At 48.6% G+C, this 25,770-nt stretch overlaps 2 protein-coding genes and 1 long non-coding RNA gene across 8 annotated transcripts in view; 1 reads left to right on the top strand and 2 right to left on the bottom strand.

The window, feature by feature from the left end:
• Positions 1-25,770, bottom strand: part of GSE1 (Gse1 coiled-coil protein) — a 368,545-nt gene that overhangs the window by 106,119 nt on the left and 236,656 nt on the right. For 2 of the 6 annotated variants that reach the window (XM_077288844.1, XM_077288845.1), the window contains exon 1: positions 1,717-2,280. The exons of the other annotated variants lie outside the window; for them this stretch is intronic. In XM_077288844.1, coding sequence (XP_077144959.1) covers positions 1,717-1,753 — 37 coding nt within the window. In that variant the 5' untranslated portion in view covers positions 1,754-2,280. Of the gene's footprint in view, positions 1-1,716; positions 2,281-25,770 lie in introns of those variants that run through there. 6 annotated transcript variants of the gene reach the window in all.
• LOC143807379 (uncharacterized) overlaps positions 1-25,770 on the top strand; it is a 230,919-nt gene that overhangs the window by 109,970 nt on the left and 95,179 nt on the right. The gene's annotated exons all lie outside the window — the stretch shown is intronic.
• Positions 12,886-25,770, bottom strand: part of KIAA0513 (KIAA0513 ortholog) — a 485,188-nt gene continuing 472,303 nt past the window's right edge. Inside the window, exon 14 of the transcript XR_013221713.1 lies at positions 12,886-12,896. The gene's annotated coding sequence lies outside the window, so the exon portion shown is untranslated. The remainder of the gene's footprint in view (positions 12,897-25,770) is intronic.

The following is a 25,770-nucleotide window of genomic DNA, read 5'->3' as shown; positions in this document are numbered from 1 at the left end:
TGATGCCGGACACCGGGGACAGCACTGCCCGCCTCTGCCCTACCATCCAGGAGTGTGCCATGCTCTACAGGAGGGGATCAGTGCCACACACGGACAAATCAAACTAATGATGCCGGACACCGGGGACAGCACTGCCCGCCTCTGCCCTACCATCCAGGAGTGTGCCATGCTCTACAGGAGGGGATCAGTGCCACACTGACAAATCACACTAATGATGCCGGACACCGGGGACAGCACTGCCCGCCTCTGCCCTACCATCCAGGAGTGTGCCATGCTCTACAGGAGAGGATCAGTGCCACACACTGACAAATCACACTAATGATGCCGGACACCGGGGACAGCACTTCCAATGTCTGCCCTACCATCCAGGAGTGTGCCTTGCACTACAGGAGGGGATCAGTGCCACACACGGAGAAATCACACTAATGATGCCAGACACCGAGGACAGCACTGCCCAACCTCTGCCCTACCATCCAGGAGTGTGCCATTCACTACAGGAGGGGATCAGTGCCACACACGGACAAATCACACTAATGATGCCGGTCACTGGGGACAGCACTGCCCGCCTCTGCCCTACCATCCAGGAGTGTGCCATGCACTACATGAGGGGATCAGTGCCACACTCAGATAAATCACACTAATGATGCCGGACACCGGGGACAGTACTGCCAACCTCTGCCCTACCATCCAGGAGTGTGCCATTCACTACAGGAGGGGATCAGTGCCACACACGGACAAATCACACTAATGATGCCGGTCACTGGGGACAGCACTGCCCGCCTCTGCCCTACCATCCAGGAGTGTGCCATGCACTACATGAGGGGATCAGTGCCACACTCAGATAAATCACACTAATGATGCCGGACACCGGGGACAGTACTGCCAACCTCTGCCCTACCATCCAGGAGTGTGCCATTCACTACAGGAGGGGATCAGTGCCACACACGGACAAATCACACTAATGATGCCGGTCACTGGGGACAGCAATGCCCGCCTCTGCCCTACCATCCAGGAGTGTGCCATGCTCTACAGGAGGGGATCAGTGCCACACACGGACAAATCACACTAATGATGCCGGACACCGGGGACAGCACTGCCAACCTCTGCCCTACCATCCAGGAGTGTGCCATGCACTACATGAGGGGATCAGTGCCACACTCAGATAAATCACACTAATGATGCCGGACACCGGGGACAGTACTGCCAACCTCTGCCCTACCATCCAGGAGTGTGCCATGCACTACAGGAGGGGATCAGTGCCACCCACGGACATATCACACTAATGATGCAGGACACCGAAGACAGCACTGCCCGCCTCTGACTGTATTGCAATGTAATGGGCACTCCGGGGGTAGGTGGTCATCATCTCCAACTGGATGATGCCACTAAGAACTGACACTTAGCTGGAGTAAGCCCTGCATGCCTGGATTAACACCAGAGAGTGGGAATCATCACCCACCAGTGATGCCAGGAGACACCCAGGCATGGCACTCTCATCGCATGACTGCCCAACAAGGGTGCCATACTTGACTACAGTCCCAGCAGCACCAGGGTGGATGGCACACCGACTGGGGCTAGCAGGGTAAACCCTTACAGTAACCACAGTTGGATAAGGTGCCATGCAGATCACCATGCCAGGCGGCTCTGGCTGCATGATCCAGGAAGGTGCCCACAACTCTGCCAAACCCTACAGGAGGCGGGGGACGTGGATCTTACCTGGCAGGTAGTACAGCGGAGGTTTTAATCCAAACATGATTAACACTGAAGCTTCTGAAATAATGAAATAATAAATTAGTGTCCCATCATGTGCGGAGGCTTCTCATGGACAGGCGGCAGCTCAGTCCCCACTACAGCAGCTCAGTCCCCACTACAGCAGCTCTTCTTCCGTGTTTGCAGCTTCCCAGCCCAGAAATGCAAATAATTACATGAATAAAAAAAAGCGAGAGACAGAGAGAGGAAGAAAATCGTGGGGAGGGACAGAGGGAGTGCTGAGCTGCTCTCTGAAGAATCAGTAATGTTCCTCCCAGACAGCCCCGCAGCCCAGGGCTCTTCATTCAGTCATTTCAATGTCAAGGGCGAGCCCGGGATCAGGGGTGGCCACCATCACAGGCGGCTTGTTGTCAGGGAAAGTGCATCAATTGTTTTCCTTTCTGGGATTAGGGGTGGATAATAAAATGGGTAAAAGCGATAAAATATCTACAGAACGAATGTGACATCGGGGTCCTGGAGATAAAACGCAGCCTCCGCCAGAGCGGAGAGCGATCCCTTCCCACCGAGCCTGGCCACTGAATGAAAGAGATAGGCGAAGAAAAGGAGAAGATGTCCGCTCCCCCCCCACACACCGGGCTCCAATAATAGAGGGCTGGAGTAAGAGCCGAAGAGGAGGAGGAGGCAGAAGAGCCCCCACCGTCTAAGTCAATGTCCCTGTAATAATTATTGACAGGAGGGCTGCGCATCGGGGTCCGGACAGGGAAATGGGGGTCCAAATAAGGAAAAGGGTCCAGACAGGGGAAAAGGGTTCAAATAAGGAAAAGGGGGTCTGGACAGAGAAATGGGGGTCCAGACATGGAAATGGGGGTCTGGACATGAAAATGGGTGTCTGGACAGTGAAATGGCGATTGGACAGGGAAATGGGGTCTGGACAGGGAAATGGGGTCCGGACAGGGAAATGGGGTCTGGACGGGAAATGGGGGCCCGGACAGGGAAATGGGGTCTGGACAGGGAAATGGGGGCCCGGACAGGGAAATGGGGTCTGGACAGTGAAATGGGGGTCTGGACAGGGAAAAGGGGGTCTGGACAGGGAAATGGGGTCTGGACAGGGAAATGGGGGTCCAAATAATGGAAAGGGAGTCCAAAGGAGACCATGAGTGCAGTTAGAAGAGTTGGTTCTGTGACATCGCAAAAACCGAATCCAAGGAAGAGAGAACCGCATACAGTAACGCATCAATAAGGACATAACTGAAAGCGGGGATATCTGCTGATTAGAGAAGGGGTGTGCGGATCCTGAGCATGGAGGCCCCTAACATGGGGCTGAATGATAGACATATTGAGGACCCCCATCCTTTCCATCTAAAAATAGCGGGGGGCAGCACATATATAGTGTGTCCACCCAATCGCCATATTTAGGGTAGTAAATCTGACATCCAAAGAAGGGAATCGCTCACAATGTATCTCGGTTTATTGTGGGACTGCACCGCGTCATTAGACAAAGATTTATTATAAACTAATTATTGTATCTACAAATGTTCAATCCACTTTGTGCCTTTGTCATGATCTCCGCTTGTTGTCAGTGAATGGAAATATCCTTGTATATATTACAAGAACAATACCTGCCCTGAGGGGCACTTCTGACAGCTGAGGGTTTGTTACTTTTGTATCCAGTCTAGACAATGCTCTGCACTATAAGGATGCAGCACAACCCTCTCTCCTATCCTGTGACCATGTGTCAGTGAAGGACGAGTGTGTGACGATCTGACATGGGTGTAACTGTAACAAATCCTCAGCTGTAAGAAGTAGGAAATCAGGAGAACTTTACGATTTCTTGATGTGAATGAATGTTCTGGTCGATAACGAGCAGAGATCTTAAAGACTGTTGGCAATGTGAACACTACCAGACGGTCTCCGGTCTGCAGGCCGGATGTTAGGGAGCAGGAGGAGCAGATCCGATCGATATACAGGTTTGTGGAAGAAGTTTCTGTAAAACTTGTACTTTCTTTACTGAAATCTAAGGTGTTTGTACGGGTGAGTCCAGTGGGCGGTCCTGGTCAGTGATTGGCAGTCATTCCTGTATGACTGTGCATGTAGAGATAGCTGTCAATCAGAGTAGGACCGCCCACTGGACTCCTCCATACAAACTCTAGATATTTCAGAGTAAAACAGAAGTTATCGTGATTCTCTCCCACTAACCATATACATCATTCTGCTCGTCTCCTCTATACCCGCTGCCCACAGATTGACGTGTCCCTTTAGATGGGTCAGCTGCATTTCAGGGGTTACATTTTCAGCTATAACCTCTTTTTCCTGTGTTTTTGGGCAGTGACCCTTCTTCCATGTAACTCCCTTCTACTCTGCCTCCACAGGGGCCTGTGAAATCCTATGTAGGTGTTTGAGCTTCTCAGAGACATTCAGTGTCAGGACTTGTACTGAGTCCTATAAAGCTGGAGGCGTCGTGTTGTGTCAGCTGCATATCCTGACTCTGCAGCACAGAGATACCTGACAGAGGGCGAGAAAAGGCAAAGAGACGTCATCTGGACCCTGGCCTGACAGCTAAACATAGTGGTAGGCTATTGTTCCATGTTATCAGCCCCTCTTGTAAATTGTCTCTTCAGACACGACTAGAACTCTAGCGCCATCTATAGGAAATAGCAAACCTAAACGTCAGTATCAACTATCTAAGGAGCCTTGTCACATGACTCGGGATAAAAAACTAAATCTTAATTTGCAGACAAGGCACTGACGAGGGGTAGTAGTCTGAAACGCAAAGTGTTAGATCTGATTTGGCTGGGCTAGAAGAATCTGACCGGCATCCAAGGCATAACGTTTCTCCTTGAGGAGAGTGTCGTGTCAAGCCTGACACGCCGAGGTGAGGAGCGCTAGACTTCTAGTCTGCTTCCTCTTTGAAGAGACAATTTGCATATTTCCCAGAGGAGCGTGTCAGCTTAAAAGTCTCCTCACCTCAACATATAAGGCTTAACATGTCGCTCTCCGCAAGGAGAAACGTTACCCCTTGTATCCTGATCAGCCCCTCTTATAACGCTCCAGTACCGATATAACCCCCAGACATTACAGTGAAGGAAATAAGTATTCGATCCCTTGCTGATTTTGTAAGTTTGCCCATTGACAAAGACACGAACAGTCTATAATTTTAAGGGTAGGTTAATTTTAACATTGAGAGATAAAATATCAAAAATAAAATCCAGAAAATCACATTGTATAAATTATATACATTTATTTGCATTTTGCAGTGAGAAATAAGTATTTGATCCCTCTGGCAGGCAAACAAGACTTAATACTTGGTGGTAAAACCCTTGTTGGCAAGCCCAGCAGTCAGATGTTTTTTGTAGTTGATGATGAGGTTTGCGCACATGTCAGGAGGAATTTTGGTCCACTCCTCTTTGCAGATCATCTCTAAATCATTAAGATTTTAAGTCCGTCGCTTGGCAACTCGGAGCTTCAACTCCCTCCATAAGTTTTCTATGGGAGTAAGGTCTGGAGACAGGCTAGGCCACTCCATGACCTTAATGTGCTTCTTTTTGAGCCACTCCTTTTTTGCCTTCTCTATGTTTTGGGTCATTGTCTTGCTGGAAGACTCAGCCATGACCAATTTTTAATGTCCTGGTGGAGGGAAAAAAAGTTGTCACTTAGGATTTTACGGTACATGGCTCCATCCATTCTCCCATTGATGCGGTGAAGTAGTCCTGTGCCCTTAGCAGAGAAACACCCCCAAAACATGATGTTTCCACCTCCATGCTTGACAGTGGGGAGGGTGTTCTTTGGGTCATAGGCAGCATTTCTCTTCCTCCAAACACGGCGAGTTGAGTTAATGCCAAAGACCTCAATTTGTGTCTCATCTGACCACAGCACCTTCTCCCAATCACTCAGATTCAGATGGACCTGCACATGTGCCTTTTTGAGCAGGGGGACCTTGCGGGCACTGCAGGATTTTAAACCTTTACGGCGTAATGTGTTACCAATGGTTTTCTTGGTGACTGTGGTCCCAGCTGCCTTGAGAACATTAACAAGTTCCCCCGTGTAGTTTTAAGCTAATCTCTCACCTTCCTCTTGATCACGGATACCCCACAAGGTGAGATTTTGCATGGTGCCCCAGATCGATGTCGATTGACAGTCATTTTGTATTTCTTCCATTTTCTCACTATTGCACCAACAGTTGTCTCCTTCTCCCCCAGCATCTTACTTATGGCTTTGTATCCCATTCCAGCTTTGTGCAAGTCTATGATCTTGTCCCTGACATCCTTATAAAGCTCTTTGGTCTTGCCCATGTTGTAGAGGTTAGAGTCTGACTGATTAATGGAGTCTGTGGACAGGAGTCTTTTATAAAGGTGACTATGTAAGACAGCTGTCTTTAATGCAGGTAACCAGTTGATTAACCCTCCAGTACTGGTATAAGGCCCTTTATATGCCCCCCTGGGTTCTGTGCCGTTACAATGTAGCAGTTGGTCTGGGTCGCGGGAAGGCCCACGAGCTCCCGGTCTTATTAGTGCTCGGCTGTGGATGGTGAACACTGGTGACATTAGACACTAAGGTTTCGGCTTGGGCTGGCACTTGCCCACTGTACACACACGATGCAGATGCCCCCCGGTGAATGCTCGGGCCGCGGAGGGACAGGTGTCGCCCCCGTAAGTGCACAGTTTTCAGTGATGTGGAGCAATGAGCTTTACAGGAGGAAGAGATGGCAAAATTAACCGCTTCCTATCTATCCCGGCGCCTGGCACCAACCGTCAGGAAATATTAACCCATTATCCGGCCAATGCTTTCCACATCCTCTGCTAGTAGTTATTATCATTGTTAACCATTTCCTGCCTGTCTTATCAAGGGGCTCCCAGCAGCCTCCTCTTCTCTGTCCCCCACCTCTCTCTTCAAAGCAGAACCATAGGGGCTTCCTGAGAGGCGGGAAAGCGAAGGTAACCCTTTCCATCCCACAGCACAGGATAAAATAATGGATGGTTGGGGTGAGGGGGAGAACTACAGTTAAACAACTAATAATCTGAGGACCTCATATTTAAAAGGGGCGGAAAACTGATGGTGGTCATCGATAGAGCTGTAAAAGGCCATAACTAATGACTCGGTTGTAAAAGGCGATCACTAACAGCTCCCATTAGGTGGATTTGGGATTTTCAAAAAATCATGAAACTTTTCCCTGCAGAACATGGAGATCCCAAATCCATTTTTTGCTTCCACATGTACCTCATGGGTCTGATGGGGCAGCTTTGGTCAGAATCCGTCTCCTTCCCCCTCTGGCAGCGGATATTATAATCCCTTCTCCCTGTAGAAGTGGTCTTCTCAGCTATACTGTCATGTACTGCAGATCTTTGCTCCTCTCCTGAAAAGGATGCCGGAAACCATGTCTACCATCTGTCCTGCCAGGCCTCATGTTCCTCGTAATACTGTGAGCATCCTGTGTAGCCAAAATCTGCTCCTGTGGCTGTAGCGTCCCCGGACATGTCTCCATCGAGCACATCAGAGACGTCATTGGTCGGTGATTACACAGGAGCTGCCGGCAGCGTCTCCAGACTTCTCTCCATAGAACACATCTGGGACATCATTTGTCGGTGATTAGACAGGAACTGCCAGCAACATCTCCGGACTTGTCTCCATCGGGGACATCATTGGTCGGTGATTACACAGGAGCTGCCGTCAGTGTCTCCGGACTTGTCTCCATCGAGGACATCGGGGACATAATTTGTCGGTGATTGCACAGGAGCTGCGTCAGTGTGTCCAGACATGTCTCCATCGAGGACATCCGGGATGTCATTGGTCGGTGACTACACAGGAGCTGCCGGCAGTGTCTCCGGACTTGTCTCCATCAAGGACATCAGGGACGTCATTGGGCGGTGATTACACAGGAGATGCCGGCAGCGTCTTTGCACTTGTCTCCATCGAGGACATCGGGGACGTCATTATTGGTCGGTGATTACACAGGAGCTGTCGGCAGCATCTCCGGACTTGTCTCCATCGAGGATATCGGGGACATCATTGGTCGGTGATTACACAGGAGCTGACGGCAGTGTCTCTGGACTTGTCTCCATCGGAGACGTCATTGGTCGGTGATTACACAGGAGGTGCCGGCAGCATCTCCGGACTTGTCTCCATGGAGCACATCGGGGACATCATTAGGTTCAGACTCCAGACTGGACACATTCAGAGGCTGTGACAATGTTTCCACTTTTCACCATTTGCAGGTCAGTGACTTTGCCATCCTGCAATTCCTGCACTTTTTCTTCTAGGCAGGATTGCGTATGCGGGTGTGAAGACTTTTGCTACCAGTGTTACTGCTCCAAAGTGTTATTCTGCCTCCTTTTCTGTACTATGGAGCATAATAAACCAAGAATGGAGGATTAGACGGCCTAGCCTGTAACCAAGGAGAAACAGAGGTCTGCAGAGGAGCTGTGGACACAAAACAACAGACCTTTAATTAAGGCTCCTACTTTATGGCTGTAATTTCAGCCGTGTCCCCTGAGTGATATCACAGAACGTAGAGGGCTCGGATGTGACGGATGAGCCTTCAACTCTTCCCCCCACGTGATCTGTTCAGTTATCAATCGAACAGATTGGCGCGCCTCTCGCGCCCTCCGCGTTCTGGCCGGGACCAGGTCTATAATTGCAGGTTTATTGCCAGTGCGGCTGCTGCATAATGACATGTTTGCAAATTAATTTTTACAGCGGCTGCCATTATCAGATACAGTAGAGGAGGTCCGACTGTTAATTACCGCTGCGTACGTTTAATCCTGGGGAATTAAGGCGGCTGGTAAAAGAATGCCGCGAGGAAACAGATGGGAGAGGCCGGCAAGTCGCCAGCGATAACCCCTCTCATCACCCCGGGGGGAGACTCCCCTGTCCGCACAAAAGCCGTCATAACATGGGGAACAATCTCCGGCCCCAGGTAACAAATCTGCATTATCCTTGGGTAGACCGCCGCTCTCTTCCAAGGTCTGTTATCAAAGGTGTCTAAACGTGCTAGAAAATGGAGCAAACTGTGCCGACACCAGTCGTCCAGGAGAAATTGGAAATATAAAAATCCTTGGTGGGCAACTTGGAGACTCCACATCCCCTACGGAAAATGTCACATATACCAGATACCACCACAACAAGAAGTGACAGGAGACACCCAGGGGTGAGACCCCAATGGAGGCATGTGATAGGCTCCCGCCAGGCGTCCTGCAGATAAGTGGCGGGAGCAGCGGACCCCCAACATGTAGCACATCTAGCTCTGAGATGCCAAGTCCTCCCGTCACACACCGCAGGTGGCCCTGTGGCTGCACAAACCGCAAAGCTCAATGTGTAGAAGAGCCGGCAGCGCGGTCACTGCACGCAGAAAACGCACGTCACACTGACGCACGTCACACGACGTGATTTCTGGATGCAGCCTACAGTGTAAAGAATAAAGGTTTCCAATGAGGGTCTATGTACAGACCACGACACGGGTGGTGATGAAGATGCACTTGTATGATTTGCCCCTTATTAACACTTTGACTTTTCTTTCCCTTACACCAGGATTCTGCCATGTCCGCAGCCACAGCCGCCGCCTCTGGTAATGATTCGCCCACCTGTGACCGGCAGGACCTCCCAGCCGCTCTCACTGCCAGTAATGGCCGCATTAGCCTCCGCGCCGCAATAGTCTCCACTAATGAATCAAGCAGCAATTTTCCATTTTTAATGAAAGCTCAGAGGCGAGCGGCAGAATCCCCTCCTGAGCCCTCGGCGGAGCACGGATCCCACAGGTAGAGGATTCCGGGGATCATTTCTACCTCTCAATCACAGGCCAGCTGTGTGCTCACGTTTACATCACACACTGATAGCCATTCCTAGAATTCACAAGCCACCAACCTATGTTTCTGTGAAAACTAGAAGCATCCAGGGTCCCTGCGGAGGCGTCTACCCCTGGCCATACAACAGAAGCCCCAATAGGGCTATGAAAAGAGGCTCCAGAATAGCCGCATTGAGGCTGAAGTCTGAAATACACCAGGCTACCCTGCCCAATCACATGCTTTACACTGCAGCTCTGCTTCTTTACAGGCTCAGATCACATTACAGTAAGAACAGAAGATAATCTACATCTGCACAACCTGGCAAAGATTATAAGATCGGGGGGGTCTGGGGAAGGCAGAGGGTCCTGTGCTACAGAGATAACAGATCCTTTACCCACATCACACAGCACCAAGTGCCACATCCTGTATGAGTACAGCAGTCACATGACACCGAGCGCCAGAGCAAACACTGCGATAACACCACCTGCTCCGCAAAGCAAATATTCACATGTGAGCAGACGCCACGCTGCAAAACGGAAGACACCAATCCAATATATAGCAAACTGCACTCTGCGTGATATCGTGGTGATGGATAGGCGGCATTCTCAGTGATGTCACCGCTGATCTCTGGTGATGGATAGGAGGCATTCTCAGTGATGTCACCGCTGATCTCTGGTGATGGATAGGAGGCATTCTCAGTGATGTCACCGCTGATCTCTAGTGATGAATAGGAGACCTTCTCAGTGATGTCACCGCTGACCTCTGGTGATGGATAGGAGGCATTCTCAGTGATGTCACCTCTGATCTCTGGTGATGGATAGGAGGCATTCTCAGTGATGTCACCGCTGATCTCTGGTGATGGATAGGAGGCATTCACAGTGATGTCACCGCTGATCTCTGGTGATGGATAGGAGACATTCTCAGTGATATCACCTCTGATCTCTGGTGATGGATAGGAGGCATTCTCAGTGATGTCACCGCTGATCTCTGGTGATGGATAGGAGGCATTCACAGTGATGTCACCGCTGATCTCTGGTGATGGATAGGAGACATTCTCAGTGATATCACCGCTGATCTCTGGTGGTGGATAGGAGACGTTCTCAGTGATGTCACCTCTGATCTCTGGTGATGGATAGGAGACATTCTCAGTGATGTCACCACTGATCTCTGGTGATGGATAGGAGGCATTCTCAGTCATGTCACCGCTGATCTCTGGTGATGGATAGGAGGCATTCTCAGTGATGTCACCTCTGATCTCTAGTGATGGATAGGAGGCATTCTTAGTGATGTCACCGACTTCTTTATAAATCATCTTATGGATTACATTTGGAGATTTTTTTCTTTCTATTCCTGTCTGTTTTATTGGGTTTTGGCTGAAACTACAGACAATATTTTCCATCTAAATCTGCGCATACAAATATAATATCTAAGGCTAGTTTCACACTTGCGTTTTGATCTGCAGCGTTTTTTTTAAAAAAACGCATGTGGTGAAAAAACGCATGTAAATGCGGCAAAACGCTGTGTTTTTTAGACGCATGCGTTTTTGCATGCGTTTGCGGTTTTTAAACGCATGCTGAGAAGTGTGTGACAGCTGCCAATCATCAAAATCAACTAGAAAACCCACTATAAATAGAAATAGCTAGGGTTAGGGTTATGGATAGGGTTAGGATCCCTAGGGTTAGGGTTAGGGGTAGCTTTTTATTAGAATGTCCTGGTCACCAGGTCACTGATAAGCCACCCCCCACCATCAAGGTGATAAAGGGATCCAAACCCTAACCCTGACAAGCCACCATCCACCATCAAGGTGATAAAGGGATCCAAACCCTAACCCTGACAAGCCACCATCCACCATCAAGGTGATAAAGGGATCCAAACCCTAACCCTAACCCTGACAAGCCACCATCCACCATCAAGGTGATAAAGGGATCCTAACTCTAACCCTGACAAGCCACCATCCACCATCAAGGTGATAAAGGGATCCAAACCCTAACCCTGACAAGCCACCATCCACCATCAAGGTGATAAAGGGATCCAAACCCTAACCCTGACACGCCACCATCCACCATCAAGTTGATAAAGGGATACTAACCCTAACCCTAGGGATCCATAGGAATTGGCTATTATGCTGACCTGGTGACCAGGACATTCTTCTAATAAAAAGCTTTGTTCAATGTGGACACCCCAAGATATACGGTATTGCTATAGAGTACTAAAAATATAAACTCGTAGAGTATGGACTGTCATATAGGGTTAGGAGTAGGGTTAGGGTTTGGATCCCTTTATCACCTTGATGGTGGGGGGTGGCTTGTCAGGGGTAGGGTTAGGGGTAGGGTTAGGGTTTTCTTGTTTTTTCTTGTGTTTAGGGTTAGGGTTTTCTTGTTTTTTCTTGTGTTTTTCTATAAAAACGCATGCGTTTTTAACGCAAGCAAACGCATGTGCTTAAAAACGCATGCGTTTACATAGACAGCAATGCATTTTTTTTCAGCGAATAAACGCATGCGTTTTTTCAGGCAAAAAAACGCCGCTAGAAATTACTACAGGTTGCATTTCTGCAAATGAACGCACGCGTCAAAAAACGCATGCGTTGCCGAAAACGCGTCAAAACGCATGCTAAAAAAAACGCATGCGTTTTTAATGTTACGTATCGGAAAAAAAACACGCATGCGTTTTTTAGCGCTAAAACGCTGCGGATCAAAACGCAAGTGTGAAACCAGCCTTAGACAATTCTCTGAGCTTTTTAGTATTTTTGGGTCCATAATGACTTGATAACACTTTTCAGGTTCTGTTCTGCAGTGTTACTCCTTCGCATGCTCTGCAGTTGACATCGATGAGTAGTGCAATCATCTGTAGAACGTTTTCAGGATTTTTCAGCAATCATAAAACCGCAAGGTGTTGTAGAAGCCAAAAGCCTGCGCCCGCTGCCATTGTTTGTAGGGGACAGAGCGTCCACCGAGCAGACAGCGCCTGAGGACCGATCCGGTCACTACTTCGGTCCGAATATCCGCCTAGCGAGCCGTCGTTACGGTGCAAACGTTTTGAGCTTTTCCTCAGCGCTTTTCAAGTTGGGTTTTGGAGCAGACCCGCGTGGATAAAGCGTTGTGTGCACACGGCCTTACAGCCACCGCTGCATTGCGTGCAATATTCCTCGATTAGTAAGAAGAATGCACGAGGAACACGCAAAGTGTGACAAGGACAACTGGCAGTGGCCTCATGGCTCTGGAGAAGCGAGACCTACAACATCCTCCCGGGATCAGCAGAGATTGTGGACGGCCACAACGGCAGGAGTCGGTGGCGCGATAAGAGCCGCTGCTACAGCCAGATAACTAACCGCAGCTGAAGGGAAGGCGGCGAGCGGCGTTATCAGGCGTGTGAGCAATGACTCTTGTCTCCTCGGCCTCCACCAGGGACGCAACAGGAAAAGCGACAAAGGGACAGAACACGGGGCGGCCGCGGCCAACAAAGAGCACGTCCTCTGCTGGCCCAGATAAAAACGTCACACAGGGGCCACCGGTGACCAAGAGCTCATTAGTCTGAGCAGACACATGCTGACCTAGCGAAAGCTGAGACATCTGCAGGGGGGGTTTAGGGGGGCTTTATATACACTGCATCCCACCATCAGCAGCCACCACCCAGGCCAAGAAATCCTGGTGCCCACCGGGAACTTGGAGGATTCTGGTAGACACACGGTCAGCAAATTTACCACACCAGTGATTACCCACCATCAAAGGTTAAAGAGAGTTGTATTTACTCAAAGAGCGTAACAATGTATTAAGACACAGGAAGGAGAGTATGCAAAATAGAAACTACTTTTATAAACACATTAATTTTACTCCAGAGCTGAACTCTCTACTGGTGCAGTCACTGTGTACATACATTACATTACTGATCCTGAGTTACCTTCTGTATTATCCTCCAGAGCTGCACTCACTATTCTGCTGGTGCAGTCACTGTGTACATACATTATACTGATCGTGAGTTACATCCTGTATTATACCCCAGTGTTGCACTCACTATTCTGCTGGAGCAGTCACTGTGTACATACATTACATTACTGATCCCGAGTTACATCCTGTATTATACTCCAGAGCTGCACTCACTATTCTGCTGGTGCATCCACTGTGTACATACATTATACTGATCGTGAGTTACATCCTGTATTATACCCCAGTGTTGCACTCACTATTCTGCTGGTGCATCCACTGTGTACATACATTACATTACTGATCCTGAGTTACATCCTGTATTATACTCCAGAGCTGCACTCACTATTCTGCTGGTGCAGTCACTGTGTACATACATTACATTACTGATCCTGAGTTACCTCCTGTATTATCCTCCAGAGCTGCACTCACTATTCTGCTGGTGCAGTCACTGTGTACATACAGGAGGTAACCTCCTGTATTATCCTCCAGAGCTGCACTCACTATTCTGCTGGTGCTGTCACTGTGTGTCCCCTGCTTGTTCAGTCATTAGTAATAGGTAATGTGCCCTCCTCCTACAATGTGTTGACGTATTTCAGGCTGGACTAAATGTAGAACTAGTTTTATTTGTCATCCGTAATATAGATCATCACAAGCGATCACTTTCCTTATCCGGAGACTTTCAGCAGAATTATAGATACACTTGTTTCCGGTTCCCCTTTTCCTATAAGCAGAGGATCAGCGATCTTAGCCGCGCACCGTGCGGCTGTGATATGATCTTTGGGTACAGATTGGACGTAGCTGGATGTCTACATCGAGGTTCCTACAGGACAAAAGAAGTCTATAAAGTGTCATCTCCTCAGGAGAAATAGGCAAAAACCTCAGGTTAAGGAAAAAATGTGAGAAGAGCGCGGGATATATGAATGAATTCGGAGGGAGGAGAGCGCCAGACTGGAACAATGAGGGCAAGCTAATGCTTCTCTAACTGAACAGTTCTGACTTTAAAGAGTTCTCCACCTGCGTAATTTCAGGAGACTCCATTGCTTCTCTTAAATATCTTCCTTGGACTGAAAACTTAAGTTCTGAGAAACAGACTGGTTGCTACAGAGAAGCTGCATCACAACCATCCTGAGACCCCAGACTGTCAGAGAGAACGTAGCAGGTCGGGTCAAGGCTGAAGTGTCCTAGCTGTGTGCAGCAATCCTCATCCTCCTCTGCAGTATTAGATGCCTTTAAGACGACGTCCACCATCGCTACTACGACAGATTTGCGGCACGGAGGCTCCGTCCTGTACGAGAAAGCCTCCGTGCCCTTATAGTCTCATTATCCCTGTAAACACGAACCGTGCTCCTGACTGTGCAATCAACAAGACATTTTGAGTTGCTTCAGAGACATGGCATGGCACGATGGCCTGGTGACCTTCAGCTGACAATTGGGTCACACTTATCCCTGCATAAAACTAATGAGCTGGATGCGTCTGTGCCACTGAGACGCGTAATGGTTATCAGCGGGTAGATCAGGCTGCTGGCGCGGGGAGCGCTACAACGGTCTATGGAGCCATCAAAGCAGTGGAGAGCAACGGACCACCGAATGCCGAGGTTTCATTTGTCCCCGAGTTCCTGACGCTGCTGTGTCATTATCCAGCTTTCTGTGCAGAGTGTGACTACGATACAACAGCTCGCGTCTGCTTAAAACTTTATGGGCTGTGAAGACGGTCAACAAGAGGACTGGAGAAAAGATTATATGAAAGATGGCGGCACGGATTATCCCGTTACCCGGCAATTCTCTGTCACATTACTGTGTTACATTGTTTTGGAGTGAAAAAAGATTAAAAAAGAATCAATATTAAGCAAGTGAAGACGCCAAAGATACAGTATTGGCCGCAAGTGCTGCGCCAGAGGAGGAAAGAGAAAGTCACAAGCAAAACTGGAAGGAAGAATATCTGCGGTTTAGCATCTAACCCTCAAGTTTTCTGCGCCCTGCAGCATCTGACCACTTCTCTATTCCTTCACTTGTGACCCAGGAAATAAGTCACAGATAAGAGGAAGCTGAAGCACATGGAGATCGATACGGCAGGATTAAGATGTCGGTCAATTCGTGTTTGGGTTCCTAGTGTTTGCTAAGGAGTCGTACTCAGCGCTCAATTCCGAGGCAGCTACTACATAGAAGAGTCGTCCTAAAATGCAAAACATCTTCCGATCTCCTATGTGTCCAAGCAGAAAAATAGAAGAAAACCTGAGCACTCTCTGCAGTCAGAAAGATCTGCTGAAAAACATCATCATGTTCCAACAGTTGTATAAGAGCAGCCATTCAGCTTATCTAGGTGTTAGCCAAACACTGCTCATGTCGACCCCCAATACTCTGTGGATAATGCAAGTCTTATCAAAGAGGAGCAAGCTGCTGCGACCTCTGAGTCTCCATCTCCTGCAAGACCAAGTGGATTGCACATGCTGAATCCAACAAGCCCACCCGTCTATGCCACAATCTCTCCAGTTTGCATTCCCCATTCACATTAGTACTCAAGTGGAAATCAGTGGGTTTGGCGAACATTTAGCCCATGCTCGAGGATCTCCATAATGCTGAGAAAACATTTGGTCAGTTCTCCCAGTGGATACAAAATTCAAGACCTTAAAGAGCTTCATCAACGCCAACGAAACTGCAGCAAGACCACCAATGAGCGAAGTTGTAAGAACAAAAGGAGAAAAATGGTGGCAAAAGTATGACATGCATGTGGCAGGGGTGGATTTATAATAATATGTTCGCATGGTGAGCTTAGAGGACATAAAAGGTTGTGGGAAGGTGCCGAAAAGAGACACAAAAGGTGGCGGGAAGGTGTTCAAAAGAGATACAAAAGGTTTCGGGAAGGTGTCGAAAAGAGACACAAAAGGTTGCAGGAAGATGTTGAAAAGAGATGCAAAAGGTGGCAGGAAGGTGCTGGAAAGAGACACAAAAGGTGGTGGGAAGGTGTTCAAAAGAGATACAAAAGGTTGCGGGAAGGTGCCGAAAAGAGACACAAAAGGTGGCGGGAAGGTGCCGAAAAGAGACAAAAGGTGGTGGAAGGTGCCGAAAAGAGACACAAAAGATGGCAGGAAGGTGCTCAAAAGAGATACAAAAGGTTCCAGGAAGGTGCCGAAAAGACACAAAAAGTGGCGGGAAGGTGCCGAATAGAGACAAAAGGAGGTGGAAGGTGCCGAAAAGAGATACAAAAGATGGCAGGAAAGTGCTCAAAAGAGATACAAAAGGTGGCGGGAAGGTGTTCAAAAGAGATACAAAAGGTGGCGGGAAGGTGCCGAAAAGAGACACAAAAGGTTGCGGGAGGATGCTGAAAAGAGACGCAAAAGGCGGCGGATAGGTGTTCAAAAGAGATACAAAAGGTGGTGGGAAGGTGACGAAAAGAGACACAAAAGGTTGCGGGAAGATGCTGAAAAGAGATGCAAAAGGTGGCAGGAAGGTGCCAGAAAGAGACACAAAAGCTGGTGGAAAGGTGTTCAAAAGAGATACAAAAGGTGGCGGGAAGGTGCCGAAAAGAGACACAAAAGGTGGTGGGAAGGTGCCGAAAAGACACAAAAGGTGGAAGAAGGTGCCGAAAAGGGACACAAAAGATGACGGGAAGGTGCTCAAAAGAGACAAAAGGTTTCGGAAAGGTGCCGAAAATAGACACAAAAGGTTTCGGGAAGGTGCTGAAGAGACGCAAACGGTGGCGGGAAGGTGCCGAAAAGAGACACAAAAGCTGGCGGGAAGGTGCCGAAAAGGGACACAAAAGGTGACAGGAAGGTGCTCAAAAGAGACACAAAAGGTTGCGGGAAGATGCTGAAAAGAAACGCAAAAGGTGGCGGGAAGGTGCCGAAAAGAGACACAAAAGCTGGCGGGAAGGTGTTCAAAAGAGAAACAAAAGGTGTCGGGAAGGTGCCGAAAAGACACAAAAGGTTGCGGGAAGATGCTGAAAAGAGATGCAAAAGGTGGCAGGAAGGTGCCGGAAAGAGACACAAAACCTGGCGGGAAGGTGTTCAAAAGAGATACAAAAGGTGGCGGGAAGGTGCCGAAAAGAGACACAAAAGGTGGTGGGAAGGTGCCAAAAAGAGAATACAACCCATGAGGACTGATGGAGTAAGCTGCGACACTGGTGGCGAAACCTGGGAGAGCCGATGGCTCTGGGTTGTGCAAACGCCAGAACTGACGGACATAGGAGGAATAAAGGAATATGAGGAGAAGGGATGGATGAGAGTGATGGGCAGGTGAACAGGGAGAGTTTCCAGTACGTGAGGAGAACAAACAGGAGCTGATTATGAGCCGCCGGCTGGCCAACCTCACTGGGAGCAGGGCTAATAAATATCTAGCTCAGACCGGTCACATATCTGTGCTGCTCCAACAGGGGAGCACTACCATCCCCAACCTAGCCAAATGCCTGCTAAATTGAATCAATCCATCTTGGAAATGGTTCTTGTCAGCTTGTGTCAAGGAGAGGGGAGGGGGGTCGATAAGGAGAGGAAGGAAAGTGGGGCTGAAGAGCGAGCAGAGCAGAGCTTGGGGGGAGCCAGCAATCACAGCGGCATCGGTGCAACACAAAAAGCACGCAAGCCTTGTACAACCAGAGGGGGAAAATGAACATTCTGCCTTATTCATGTTAATGACTATTTAATGAGAAGCTCAGTCTGTGTGTGGGTGACAGCCAAGGGGGGAGCAGAGCGCAGAAACGAGCGAGCGGGAGGGAGGGACGCCTCATTCAGAGATGAAACGGAAAATCTGTCACTATGTGATTCTTATCCTTCCAGGGATCCAGAGGGCCCTTTCATTGGCTGACAGGTATGTCAAGAGGGTGATTATCAGAGCCAAACGCCTGCACCACACGGCTGGCCTACATCGTGGCCTTAGGATTAACTCCTGCACCACGGACAGACAAGTCAAGAAAATGAAGCTTTCTGCTGGACCTCCATACAGACGGATGGCAATTCTTTTCTACGCTTTATAAGAGAAACTAGATATGGGACGAAACAAATCTCATATAAAACTATACTGACCTGTCAGACAACCCCAACCTATGTTCCTTTAGGGCCAAATTCTACCAGCCATGTAATACCATATAAATCGGTGTGCCATTGTCCTTGCCCCCCCCCCAAAGAGATCACATGGAGGGGCTTCAAATATTCTTGGTCCCCCATACTTGACTAATGTCAGAAGTAAAGTCTACATTGGTCAACCTATCATCATTGAGAAGATACCGTAATACTTAGAATGATCGAGGAGGCAGAGGATTGTTTTGGGGATCCAGTTGGATGGTCTCTCTTAGGGAAAACCTACGTCCTTCAAGGTCCCAGTTAAAATCAATCAATCTGAAGTCCACTAACTTTTCTAGCTCGCAATCCAGTCAAGTGAGAGTTGGCCCTTGTTGGTCTTTTTTGAGATCTCGGGGCAACGTCATCCATTAGCGTCAGATGCGATGACGGTTTACTTGATGCCTGCAGTAACTTTGAGTTCTTCGCCTCCCGTAGCTGTGCTACTTTTAACAAAAGTGACTTTGAGTTTGTCCTCCCGTAGATTTCCGGAATTTGCATTCACGGGGCCGGGATGAGCCTCTGCTAGGAATCAATAGAGAGACGGTTACTTACAGCCTGTGATTTCATATCAATAATCTGCGGGAAGAATTGATGGGCTGTAATGCCGGAGAGCAATAAATCCAGCCGTGCAGGAGCGCCTAAAGTGCTTGTCTTTGTGACATATTTGGTTGGTTTGGGTGTCTGGATGGGGAATCAATCAATCCGCTCCCTCCACACCCCGCACCCACAACTCCATTTTAATTTGCCAGTCCAGGGTTTTAGAGAGACGCATTCATCTATATCTGTGTCAGCTCAGATTGCCTTTGTCCTGTAACGCCATCCTATAAATCTAAGCAATATCTCTATTCAGCAACCCTGCCGGAATCAGGTTACAAATTAAAATCCTTCCTTTCTCAGGTTCAAGGAAAACATCAGTAAAAGGAAGAGAAAATCCATAATCCTCTTTACCTCGTGCAGATAGCACGATTCACGATCCAGGTAAGAAGGAGGGTCTAACAGGGGTCATTGTCTACAACGAGTACTAAAGCTCGCACCAACCAGGTGGCAAAACTTTGGAGTTTGAACCCAATGGCTGGGAGAATTGTGACATTCTGCCTCACGCTCACGCCACAGGCCATTGTGTCCTGTGAGGGTCCCCAGCTGTGGTGACTATTGGCCACTCCATCAAAATGTAGTTGGACGTATCTATGGTCAATAGTTGCCTTTAGCGGTTACCCCAATGGCTCCTGCCTACAAAGTGATGCACCATGCCAGATCATGAACTAATCACTTCTGATGGGCCTTGTTCAATGCATACATTTGTGGGAGCCAATGTGGCCACTGTGGGGATGTCTTAGAGGAGAGGAAAAAGACACCATGGTACTTCAAATGAATGTTAGTAGATCAGAGTGACCAACCCCTAAGAGGCGGCTCCCTAACCCCACCCTAATAGCGGTATGTCCTGTAGATTTACATCATACTTGTCAGCCCCCAATAATGTTATATGGGAATAGTTCAGTTTGCAAAATGGGCAAGAACTAGAAATGTTAATTGCTGCATCACCAGGCGATACATGGGCACGTCCATGGTGCCCACACTCTGCACGCCCCACGGTGCCCACACTCTGCATGCCCCACAGGCTGCACATGATATTGGACCAGTCTGTAAATGATGCAACTCAGCCACACAACAGAGAGCGCCATGCACCGACACCCGGCAATGTAGACTTTACATTGTTTCTCTGTGCATCACCTTCCTTCATCGCTTCTCAAGTCTGACCTAGCGCCATCACTAGGGAACCAGTTAAAATGTCAAAAAGGATAGCCCCAAAATGCAACACGAGAAACCTCTTGATAGGAAGCTTGGCCTATGATCTTCTATCTTGCATACATTTCCACTCTCTATTGGACCGTTGATCCAGTAAAACTTTTTGTTTCCATGCTCTGCACACATAAGCCTTCATTGCTTCCTAATGAAAAAGTAAACAACTTTTTAATAGTTTGCAAGAAGTTTCCAGTATTCTGCCTCTGCAGAGTCCTTTACCTAACTGGAGAGCAAAATCGGCCATGAATCCAATCAGATCTCTGTTCCTACCTCTGATGCACACATGTCAATGTGGGGTCATTATACTGAATGAAGGACTATGTGGGGTGCATTATACTGTATGGAGCACTATATGGGGCCCATTATACTGTGTGGAGGACTATGGGGCACATTATACTGTATGGAGGTCTATGTGGGGCACATTATACTGTATGGAGCACTATGTGAAGCACATTCTACTGCATGGAGCACTATATGGGGCCAATTATACTGTGTGGAGGACTATGTAGGGCCATTATACTGTATAGAGGATTATGTGTGGCTATTATACTGAATGGAAAATTATGTGAGGCCATTATACTGTATGGAGCAATATATGGGCCGTTATACTGTATGATGGACTATGTGGAGAGCATTAAACTGTATGGAGCACTATGTGGGGCCATTATACAGTATGGAGCACTATGTAGGGACATTAAACTGTATAGAGGACTAAGTGTTGCTTACAATGCTGTATGGAAGACCATGTATGGCCATTCTACTGTATGGAGGACTATGCAGGGCCTTTATACTGTATGCTACACTATATAGGGCCCATTATACTGTATGGAGGACTACGTGGGGCCATTATTCTGTATGGAGGACTATGTCAGCCTATTGTACTTTATGGAGTACTACGTGAGACCATTATAATGTATGGATGGGGCTAATGTAACTAAAGGAAACATTTAATATGTGTAGAAATTATTCTATGTTCTAGACGTCTACAGACCAGTTTTCTTGGATAAGTGTAGAGCGTGGCTTTATGCTCAGGACAAGTTCTGTCAACTTGGCAGCCACCATTGGAGCGGCCCCCAAGCGCAGGGCAGCGGGGTACTTGGTACCGGGTCCCTCGGTCTCGGTTCTAGGGGTGTCACGGTAGCCTGACCCGGTCCGTGGCCCTGCTAAGGGGCGCCCAAATAAAGGTGTAGGTGAGAGTTTGTCAAGTGTTCGTGACGCCACCTGTGGTATTCGGTCAGGGTGACCGACGCTGCTAGGGGTCCGCTGGGGTGATTGAATGGCAGCTAGGTGTTGTAACTTCCCACAGGTGAAGTATGTCCCCAGGGCTTCCCTTGATGAGTAGATGGTAATGGTGTAGGTCGCAATAAATGACAAGGACACAGGGTTGCAGTCTCTTTACCTTTTTACTGAAGGCTTCGGCATCCACAATCCAGAGCACTGCTAACAGGGCTGGCTGAGACCGGCGGGTCCGAAGGCACATCCAGAGTTCCCTTTGCAGGTGGAAATCAGTAGCCTTCCTACTAGCGCCTGTGTGTTGTAGTACTTCCCTGCTGAGCACCACGGGATAGTCCTCACAACTGTCGTGTATGTTTCTGTTCTTTCTCTCCGTCCCCCAGATGGTTTGGATAGGACGTACCCGTATGACGGGGTAGGCCTGGAGTTATTTTATAGGGACCCTAGAGACGCCCCTCTCCCACAATTGCCTCCATTGTCTTCATTAGGTGTAAAGGTGAGACAGCCAACCTAGAGTTAACTGCCCTGCCGTAGTTCAAAGCAATGCGTAGAGCCTATTACCTCCTCGGCGTTCCGGCTGCCGGCTACGTGCCTCAGAAGGATGTTGCTGATCTTGAGGCACGACTCCTCCTGGTTCTATCTCCTTTGTGCTGTGATCTCGTTTCTCACTTCTCCACAATATACTTCGCTTCGTGTCCTTTCTTAGGATGCCGCCGCAATGAGGTGCAGGCACGGTTCCGTAACGATCTGTCTCGTGCTAGGCCACTGCCAGGATCCCACCCCTGACAGGGACCTCCCTGAGTCTTCCCAAGCAACTCTCTCTCTCACTAGATGTTACCTGGGCAAAACCCAGTCAGCTTCTCCCTAACTTCCTATCCGACTCCCAGTTTTACCAGAGTGTGAGGAGTGGCCTAATACATAGAACCTTTTGCTCCCCCTGGTGGCCGGAGTGTGAAGTGTAGTGTGTGACTGTGATACCTGGTCAGGTGAACTCCTTTAGTGCCATCAGACGTACCATCACTCCCCCTTGTGGCAGAGCGACAATACTGCAACGACCAGGACTCTGGGGCGCTGCACCATCATTTGTGGGGCCCTCCACTGCCTTGTTGATTAGATACCTTAGATGATTGAATCACCTGTCATCGGTCTGCGGCTCATCATTAAAACCTTGAGGCCAGCCCCCTCACTCCCTGCCTAGGGGCAGAGGCCCGCCCCCTCACTGCCTGCATAGGGGCAGAGGCCCGACCCCTCACTGCCTACTAAGCAGAAGAGGCCCGACCCTACTGCCTGCCAATTGGAAAAGGCCCGCCATCCCACTGCCTGCCTAGCAGAAAAGGCCTACCCCCCACTGCCTGCCAAGTGGAAAAAGCCCGCCCTTACTGCCTGCCAAGTAGTAAAGGACAGCCCATACTGCCTGCCAAGTGGAAAAGGCCTGCAGCTACTGCTGGACAAGTGTAAAAGGCTCGCCCTCTACTGCCTGCCAAGTGGAAAAGGCCCGCAGCTACTGCCTGACAAGTGGAAAAGGCCTGCCCTCTACTGCCTGACCAACGGAAAATGCCTGCCCTCTACTGCCTGCCAAGTGGAAAAGGCCTGCCCACCACTGCCTGACAAACAGAAAAGACAGGTAGTGGAGAGTAAGTTGCACAGAACCTCGCAGACAGCACCGTGCGGCGACTTTTGGAGTTAAAACCAGCATGACTTTGTACTCGGCTATGGGCGTTGTGTGAGCCCAAAAAATGGCAAAGTAAATTATAATGACAGTGACCAGGTAATTTCGGCTCCATGTCTGGACGCTGCCTGCCTCATTTTTCATTTCGCACACACCAGTGAATTTTTTTTTATATGGATGTTTGACTTTTGGGTCATTGTAAAACCTTTGTCAGTAATTGCATGGCTAATCACAAAACCGGCCCACGACTTGTATAGCCCCCCCACTGGAGGTGACCCCCACATTCTGCAGCTCCATCAATGCTGATAATTAGCGGAGCAGCAGGTCGCACCTCGACCCTTGTAACACGCTTTCTGCCCAATTGACACTGCCGGAAAAATCTCTACATGGAGCCTCATTTGTAGCTACGCTGGAAAATAACCGTAATTATCGCTTCAGAGCGTGGCAGGAAGAAAAGGCGCATTTATGGGGAGTGCGGAGCCGCCGGTGCTCACTGTTTTTACTCTGCTTTGAATAGTCAGGTCTATATGTTATTATAGGAGAGGAGGGCAGGTACAACGCTGCCTCTCGCTGTGACATCCAAGCGGAGCTGCTGGAAGCCTCCGCACCAGCTCTTCAGCACCGGGTAAAAATACACATTGGCATAAGGCGCGCACGATCATAATTTGGGTCACTGGTGTCTTTAATTAATTTAGATGGAACACTTTGGAGCGTTGGGAGGTAATTAAGGAAGGGGAAGTATCAGGCTCCTTCTTACACATCGCCCCCTCCCTGCTTGGCTTTCATGAACTGTAATTTCATGGATATACTTGAATTCCGCCTCCCTCCATCATGGAGCTACTGGCGGGAGGGGGGGACTCGTTATCATATTGTTACTGAATATTATCCTTCGCCGCGCACTCAATGACCCTCCAGCTGCAGCACATTACAACAGCTGGGCTGCAACCGCGAGGAATAATTGGAGGGGACTGTGCGGACACAACCACCCCCAACGTGCAATGGAAGATGTAGATGAAGGGTGGAAAAAATTACAAAAAGTGTAATCTAGAGATGGGAAAGGACGGAGAGACGCTGCTCTGGGCCGCTGCGACCACCTAGGACCCAGGGAAGGATCAGTCTGGGGGGTCTTTTAACACAACTGCAATCCCAAATATTGGAAATCGGAACGGGGAGAATTTAGAGCATTTATTGGCGTCACAATGATCTGCACAATCGAAGGCAAAGTTTGCACCTAAATTTGCACACAGGGTTAGGGTTCACCCATATTAGCTGGAGGGGCATTGGGGTCTTCATGAAGAGACGTGTAATTCATGGCGAGTGGTTAGATCTGCGGATACCAGCGTCTATGGAAAGCTGAACTAGGCACACAATTATTAGCAGTTTATACATTTATATCAATAGGAATCGAAATTCACAATCTCTCCGGAGAACAATTATCCGAGACCCGGAGAAGCCGATAAAACATCCGGAGCTTGCATTCGAGGAAGAATTGCTGCTCCCCAGTGTCAGTCAATGTTTGGAGTCAGCAGAGCCTGCAGGTAAAGGGACGGCGCGTCCCCAGATCCTGCGCTGCAAGGTGTTAATGCCAAGAAGAGCGCCGCTCATTAATCACCGTTACGTGACTCTCACAGTCTGCAGCACATCAGGCTCCGTGCAGAACCAGTGTTCACCGCCACACGACGGATTTCACCTCTCAGCGACTGTGCGCAGGATCAGCACGCCTCCAGGCTGCAATAATGACTGAACACCTGTAACATCTGCGCTCGGCTCATATGGCAGAGTCAAATCCCAGCAGGGAACTCTCATCTTCCACCATCACGTCCCCATGCACAATGCAGCTTCTTCCAAACTCTCCAGTTACAACCTTTCAGGATTACATAACATAGGATGTGAGATGGATGTTCCCAGGGGCTAGCACTCTGCACATCTCTAGTTGTGATCAAAGTGGAACCTTCACAACGCTGGGAGTTGTAGTGTCTTCAAAGCTAGATAATATATACCCGCATAACATAAGTTATCTGTAATATCACACTTCAGAACAACTGGGAACCGCAAAAATACCAAAAAATATAACCCGATCACTCCATACAGCTGTATATAGCCATCTAGAAATACGTCAGAGCTGCACTCACTATTCTGCTGGTGCAGTCACTGTGTACATACATTACATTACTGATCCTGTGTTATATCCTGTATTATACTGCAGAGCTGCACTCACAACTCTGCTGGTGCAGTCACTGTGTACATACATTACATTACTGATCCTGAGTTACCTCCTGTATTATACTCCAGAGCTGCAGTCACTATTCTGCTGGTGCAGTCACTGTGTACAAACATTACATTACTGATCCTGAGTTACATTCTGTATTATACCCCAGAGCTGCACTCAATATTCTGCTGGTGCAGTCACTGTGTACATACATTACATAACTGATCCGGAGCTACCTCCTGTATTATACTCCAGAGCTGCACTCACTATTCTTCTGGTGCAGTCACTATGTACATACATTACTGATCCTGAGTTACATCCTGTATTATACCCCAGAGCAGCACTCCCTATTCTGCTGGTGCAGTCACTGTGTACATACATTACATTACTGATCCGG

This window comes from Ranitomeya variabilis, chromosome 2 (genome assembly GCF_051348905.1).
Source record: "Ranitomeya variabilis isolate aRanVar5 chromosome 2, aRanVar5.hap1, whole genome shotgun sequence".
NCBI classification, from domain to species: Eukaryota; Metazoa; Chordata; class Amphibia; order Anura; family Dendrobatidae; genus Ranitomeya; species Ranitomeya variabilis.
Note: the sequence above shows the minus strand (reverse complement) of the source record. Positions and strands in the feature narration are given on the sequence as shown.